A 7,786-nucleotide genomic window follows, 5' to 3' on the forward strand; every position below is an offset into this window, starting at 1 on the left:
ACTTTTGGACCGTTGTGCAATTAACCCCAGAAATAGATAAGTATACAATTAACTAAAAATTTAAACAAAACTAGAACTAGAGGGTTTTGTGAGTCTGGTTGGGGAAATTTACTGTTGACCCAAGACATGGGGTTGACTTTTTGATTCAGACACAAACCAGAAAGAGATGAGGATTGGAGCGGTGGCCCCCACACCAAATCGAAGTGCTTGGTCTTGTTATATGGTATTTTCCATTCAAACCCCTTAGCGCAGGAACTGCTCAGCTTTTCTTTTTCCACGGTGGAATCAGTTATATGGTATAATTAATTTTTGAGCAATTAACTTTCTAATCATTAGAAGCTAAACAATTAATTTCTTTTTTATGATGGAATCAATTATATGGTGTAATTAATTTTTTGAGCCATTAACTTTTTAATTATTAGAATATAAAAATTATTTATTTATTTATCAATAATTATAATCCAACGATTCAAAAAGTGATTGCACGATTTGTAATAGTGGAGGGGAAAAAAATGAAAACTAGGCCCCAAGAAATACGTACACTCTTTCTTACCATCATGGTATTCGATTATCTTCGTATTTGATGCGACCGATAATACAACTGTGAAATTTTCACATGATTATATAGATATCAATTATTTAGGCGAAGGAAATCCATCACAGCAAATCTTAAAAGAGCCGTAAATTCATCTTCCTGAAAGTATTCCTCCAACCAGGCCATTGTGATCAAGAAATTTGCACAAACATATTTGTTTTGGAGAAACTACACCAGCAAGAGGTTCAACCCTCATCCAATGATCAAGAACGCTCGGCCTAGTAATTAGCCGAAGCGTATGAACGGATGGCCTGTTCATATTTCAAGGACTAACCGGAAGCCCTTAGGAGCTCTAACACCTCCACCTAGAACCGACCGAATCTAATATTCCTGCACGGTCCTTGGCCCATAATTTGCAATCATGCATGGCATTGGGGCTGTTTGGATAAAGTTTGGAGATTCTGGGAAATTTTCGAACGTTAGATCCTACTTTACAACGTTTGGCAGGAAAATAATTACATGTAATCACTTTCTTGGATTAAAATTCCGGGCCCGTTCTCATATCATTGTCGTCGGCCATTACCCCATCCATCTTAAATAGGAATAATGGTACATCATATAACCCATCGAACTTAATGACCGATAGTACCGGAACTACAGATGCTTCAAGTGAATTAAAAAGGAGCCCCAACCACCACCCTTCAAACACACATCACCTGCATATACATAAGTATTTATTGTATATTCAGTTGACCCATTTCCTTCAACAATATCCCATATGCATCATCATTGTCTGGTCCTTGTTCCTTCGGCAAGTGCAGGGGACCAAGCAAGAAAACCACAGGGAGTCGACAGACATGCACTCAGAAGAAAAAGGAGGGAAGAGGAAGATGAAGCCGAGCAGCCATTCATTAAATTCCCAATCCCTCTCCATCCCCTTGAAAGCTAGCAAACAAGATCGACATGATAATAATAATAAAGTGAGACCTCTGACTATTTGTGGTACCCTGTCTACGACTATCATGGGTTAACTCTCCATGCCTGTTGAGGCAATACCTTGCCCCAGCTTTACATGCTTTTATTAGACCAGGCAACACAACACAAGACACGGTTGATTTTGATTATGTCTCAGTGTGTATCCACAACCCACCATGGTCCCATTCCATCAGTGGGTTGGTCCAAAAACTCCTTGTGGGCCCCCACACCAACCCTTGAGTTGAGCTAGCTCGATATTATCCCAGCAGGAAGATATATGCAGGACATGAAACCCTAGATAGCCACACACCTCACAGATAACCTACACTCCATCTCCATGCATAAGGCTGGGTGGATCGCTTCCCCTCAAAATCAATCACCCATTGCTCTGGTCTCCTTGAATGTGCATGGTAGAGATAGGGAACACTTCTCATTCCATTTTCTTAGGCGAAAAATCATCGAGATCTCTCTTATAATCATCATTCCGTTTTTTCTGTATCGACTAAAAAAGCATCAGCAGAATTTCCTTCATTTTTTTTTTTTTAACAATATCACATACTGTGTGGCACCGTGGATACCTAGGAGAATTCAAAGTTCGTGGTGGGTACTAATCCACTTTTAACTTTTTTTTAGCAATTCTGATGGTTCACCCGGTTGACGTGTGATTTTAGCTTTAGATATTATTATTCTCGACCTGGCTTTTGGCCAAACCTACAAGATATATAATTGCCCGGTTTCATAAAGGTTTTTCAGACCACAGACCCCACATATCTGTCTTTCTCGTAGATGAGGTAAAAAGGGAATATATGTACGAAGGAGATCACCACACATATGTATACCCCCCCTTCTTTTTTTTTTCCCTTCGGGGGGAGTGTGCGTGTTTCATTTTGGCTTTTCTTTCAGTAGCAACAGTTCAAGAAAACAAAAATCTCTGTCGCTGCAAACACAATGTGAGCTGTAGGTACTTTCTGGTCACTGCTCAGTGCTCAGGTCCCCTCCCCCCTCCCCCCACCCACCCTATCAAGAGAACACCACATTTTATATAAATGAAAATTTTTAATTTGCTTCAATTATATAAATGTATAAACAAAGGAATAAAACACTGCGCACCTTTAGTTGAGCACCCAAAGGAATAAAAGAATGGGAAAAACAAAACAAAAAAAAGAAAAGGAGAAAGGTGCCCACCGTCACCACTTGTACCTTCTGATCCCATCTCAAGTCACCCTCAACTGTCCCACTTCTCTTCCGGTCCCCAGGTCAAGAGAAGACCAATTTGCATGAAGTTGTAAGATGTGATGTTCAGACCTGATTTTATTAGACTGAACTCGTTCCATGAATCAGGAAGAGACCTAGGATTCAAAGTTCGGTAAACATCGATGCGAGATAATTATACCGACAATCATGCATATATACTGCACAACAAAGTTTACTACTAACATTTTCCATCCCTCCCTCCTTCCATCTGTCCATCCTTGAATGGATCGAATGCTGTACTCATATTTCATTCCGCTCCTTCAAACAAGGCAATTCTATCCGATTCCGTGACTCCGATCGAAACATAATATAGCTTGTCCCACATTGCTGAATTCTCACGCTGAAAACGGAAATGCCAAAGTATACATAGTATGTCTGTCTCGAACAGAAACAGTGGGAGCCAAAAAAGACAGAAATACATGTCACACGATAACACAGACCAGCAGAAAACAGAAGCAGCAGCAAACCGCAGCAAGGGCATGCATGCATGAAAATTGAGGGTATAGTAGTTGGTTGGGGGGGTAGGGGGGAAGAGAGAGAGAGAATAAAGCTGCTCCCTTTCTTTTTTTTTTTTTTGGATCCTTGCTTCCTGTTCCCTTCTATATTAATTTTTGTACATTGTTTGAGACATAGCCCAGTTACCAAAAAACAAGATCGGAGAGAGACAAGCAGGGGGAAAGAGGAGATTAGCCATTTAACACCTAAAGGAGAGAACAATCTAACTTAACACTGACTCTCTACTTTCTGATTTGTCAATTTTCTTGGACATTTATAACCAAGTCAGTTCAACACTAACCATTACCATAAAGGTTAAGACTGTACTGTTAAGATCTCATATTATATGAGCCAAAAGTTCAGAGTTGCAGCAGCAGCAGCTAATGAGGATGTCCAAAAGCACCATTTTCTTTTCCCTAGTCTTCTCTCTTTTCCTTTCATTCCTTCTAGCAAAATATGGGCACTGAGCTTTCATAGAGTAATCTCGGTCTGCTGCAGAGTGGTTGGAGTGGGAGTGGGACTTAACGCGACCTGCTGTTGCTCGAGCTCAACCTCCCACCTTGCCTTTTCTATGGTTCCATCATGCACAGGCACATACTCCTACCATTTGTTTTGCACATAATGAGTCAACTATGGTACCCTGAAAGGCGAATACAAGAAGCACCATTTCTAGAAACCTAAAGCTTTTCTCTCATTTCTTAATATCTAATAGCACTGTTAACAGCACATCATATTGTGTATTGCTGTTGGTGTACTTGAACTTGCTTCCAATAAGTTTCTTAAAACTTATCCAAATAAAAAGAGTTTCTTGACACGGCCTCAATGAAAACAAGTTCTTTTAAGAAAATCAATGCTTTGATCAAGATTTCAAGTATTATAATAGCTTAAGTAACCTACCTCAGGTAATTTTTTCTTTCTAAGTTTTGACCTTACCATAATAAAATTTTATAAGATCAGCAAGAGGTTAATCAGTAATTGCTGTAACTAATCTAGGCAGAGGTGAGAGCACACCTCGAGTTTCTGGACAAGCTCCTTGGCATTGGGGGCAGAGACGAAGATGTGACGCTGAGAGGGCTTAATGAAGCCATCGTCTACAGCCTTGTCTATGAATGTCAGCAGATAGTTGTAGTACCCATCCACATTCAACAATCCCACCTACAAACCCAAAAGTTCATACATTTTATGTTGTTTTCCTCTTAACATATATCAAGATCAGGAAGAGCTTAAAATTAATTCAAAAGTTCCTCCAGAATATTTTTTAGTTCAGTTTGATCATTGATGTTTTGCATTTCCAGTTCTCTAGAAAACAAAACATTGTACTTTCAAACTGTAGAGAATTTCTCATCCTTCCCAAGGAAAAATATGCAAACCTAAGGAAATTTTCTTCCAACACGAGTTTCTCAAGAAACCGAATACACTTCTGAACGAATTATTCCCCGTAAGAAAACCAACTAGAAATAACACTATTTTTCTTTGTTTGGCCACGTCCATTTACCATACTGAGAAGATGAAAAATGCATGAGTTACAGCTGAAAACTTACACACAGTAGATTCGCTGCCATTAATTCCGACGCTTTTCATTTCAAGAAGAAAGCACAGAACTTGTATAGTAGCAAGTAAGATGTACACAAAAAACCCTAAATGAACTTCCCAGATATAAGCTGATGAAAGTCCCAGTAATAAACAACTCTTAGTTACTCACAGGCTTGTCATGGATACCAAGTTGAGCCCAAGCTATGACCTCCAGCAACTCCTCAAGTGTCCCATATCCTCCTGCAGAAAAGCAAGCAAACCCTTCTTGAAACCCACCCTTCTCTTGCTACGCAAACAACCACAAGCAGCTCGAGAGAGAGAGAGAGAGAGAGAGAGAGAGAGAGAGAGAGAGAGAGAGAGGGTGGGGGACCAGGGAGAGCAATGAAGCAGTCACTGTGGCGGGCCATTTCTGCCTTCCTTTGGTGCATGTCTGCTACGGGCCTCACCTCTCCCACTGTCTCCCCAGTGATCTGTCCTCAAGCATTACAAAGAGATAATTACATTTGCAAAAAGATCGGACCTTTTTCCTCCTACCAAAAAGGGAGAAACCATCAAGTTCAAAAGAGATTATTGTTAGTGTAAAAGGATAAAGATTTCGAACCTCTTTGCCCATCAACGTCCTCGGAATGATTCTGCACCCAAAAAACATTGAAAGACATCACCAGATATTTCCGCGGTTCTCCACACAGCAACTAAAACGATTACTGCTACATATGTTCGTGTTGTTTTCTGATTTCAAGCGGAAATCATACACACATTGATTTCAGAGCATAAAGGTTCCTTTTTTCTGAAGCAGCCCGGCAGTCCGACCATCAAAGTGTTCACTAAAGAGATGGAAAACCGCAAAAAATGTCGAGAAAACGAGAATATATACGAGGGAAAAACGAAAAGGGGTGGTACCCAAGAACATTGCCGCCGCCGCGATGGACTGTCTGAGAGACCAAACCCATGAGGCCGATGCTCCCGCCTCCGTAAACCAAGTCCAGCCTCCGGGCAACCTTCAACACAATCCTCCACATTCTCATTAACCCAGATACGGGAATCACAAACAAACACAACGGAGGGAAAGAATGAAGATGGGGTGCGAGAGCAAGTACCAGTTCTTGGGCCAGCTCAATAGCGGCGTCGCCGTAGCTGTTGCGCTTGCCGGTGCTGCTCCCGCAGAAGACGCAGACCCTCTTGAACCTGGAACGCACAGGCTTCGCCGTCGCCCCGTCCGTCACCTCCATTTCCGGGTTCAACTCTCTCGAGAAAGCAAACAGCTTTCGGTTCTGTTCTGTTCTCTCCTTTCACCCAAAGTAGGGGCGTGAAGTGATGAACTTGGCTAGAGGGACAAAGAGAGACGAGCAGCCACTATATTTATATATAGATAGATGGATGGATATAAAGACATATATTATTAATATATCATATCACACCCAACCGATGCAATTGGCTGTTCTTTTTAAGAATGAATAAGAAAAAAAAGTTGGAAAAGGGGGGGATTTTGGGGAGGGAAAGAAATTAATTAGAGAGGGAAAATGAGAGGGCGCTCTCACTCACTCGCTCACTCTCTGTGCTGGGCTTTTTCTTTGGCCCTCTCTGCTCACTGGGTGTGTGATTGAACGAGCGGCTGGATGGGTGGGGATGAGAGTAAGACAAAATGGGCAAAAATTGCAGAGAGAGAGAGAGAGAGACAGAGAGGGTTAGTGTTACCCTTTGGCTCCACGTGGCAGGAAGACAGGACCAGGATTATGAAAGTTCCGTGCGTTGCTTGATCATTGTCGCGCAACGCAAAATCGAAAGATTTTGTTTTTTTTTTTTACGCGTTTCTTGCAAAAATATGTCCGATCGCCAGAAAGATCGTCTGACCCGACCTCAGATTCGTGAAAGTCTCCAGCTTTTCCCCCACTCATTTTCCTCATTATTCTTATTAATTTGTATTTATCATGAAAACAGTCCCCCAATTCCCCCCCCCCCCCCCCCCCCCCCCCCCCCCCAACAATTGAGACGACAAGGGAAGGGTTTGGGACGGCCGAGTTTATTTTATACCCGTACCAGTTAAGAAAAAACAATCTCAAATCCTTTTCAAATTCGTTTGAAGGAAAATTTTCAAAACCCTCTTGCTATTTTAACGGGTTCCCACTACTGGGTACCCGCTAGCAAAAATTATTATACGAACTTATCATTACATCCTACTTATATAAAATAGTCTAAAATAACAATAAGTATTCAAGTACAATATATAAGTTCCATGGCCTATATTCTCACCGTGCTCGGACATTCCCAAAATCTATGGCAAAAATTTCATAAATTTTATGTTGGAATGTAATATCCGAATGCTCAGACATTTCACAAACACATTGAGCTCCACTAATGAAGAGCATCAGTATCAAGCTCATTAAGAAAGAACGAACCAAGTAGCTAAAGCTGAAAGGAAAATAAAAAAGCATTTCAAATGGAAAAGGGAGAAATACATGCTTACTGCTCAGAGTGATGGAGATGAAATAAAAATATTGAGATATAAAATTCTTTCATTAAAAGAATATAGAGCAATCAATTGAGACGAGCAAACATAGCAAACCAATGTTGACGACAAGATTGCTTTGTAAATATGGATAAATATGAATGGCATTTTGGTAATTTAATTGCTTAACGGGTTAAGGATAGGTTTTAGCATAAAATCTTGAACCCTTTTCAAACACCACAGGGTTTTCACTAAAAAATCCTAAACCCATCTCACTACCAAACGGGTAGAATCCTCTAATGACCTTTCAAGATTTGACACGGATAAAATACCTATTTACATAAACCCATTGTCATTCCCATACTACAATGGTGAATCGGTGATGCCAATATATGATTACAAGAATCCATTTTGACTCTCGTGAGATTTTATTCATACGACTAATCTTGTGTTAGTTTTTCTTCAAAAAATAAATAAGCATACGAAACAGTCATGTGAAACTCAAGCTCGGCCCAAGCAGCACTCAGTGATTTTGGCTCTGTTGTATG

General features: G+C 40.6%; 1 protein-coding gene across 1 annotated transcript; it reads right to left on the minus strand.

Moving 5' to 3' along the window:
- Positions 1-3,074: 3,074 nt before the first annotated feature.
- LOC116205485 (cytokinin riboside 5'-monophosphate phosphoribohydrolase LOG5) lies at positions 3,075-6,370 on the minus strand. The gene is made up of 7 exons (XM_031538110.1): positions 5,890-6,370; positions 5,693-5,790; positions 5,394-5,424; positions 5,163-5,262; positions 4,962-5,032; positions 4,271-4,414; positions 3,075-3,859 (listed from the first exon to the last, which is right to left on the minus strand). Exons 1-7 carry the CDS (start codon positions 6,019-6,021, stop codon positions 3,731-3,733), a joined length of 705 nt encoding a protein of 234 aa, XP_031393970.1. The 5' UTR covers positions 6,022-6,370; the 3' UTR covers positions 3,075-3,730.
- Positions 6,371-7,786: the final 1,416 nt, after the last annotated feature.

This window comes from Punica granatum, chromosome 4, assembly GCF_007655135.1.
Source record: "Punica granatum isolate Tunisia-2019 chromosome 4, ASM765513v2, whole genome shotgun sequence".
Lineage (NCBI taxonomy): Eukaryota > Viridiplantae > Streptophyta > Magnoliopsida > Myrtales > Lythraceae > Punica > Punica granatum.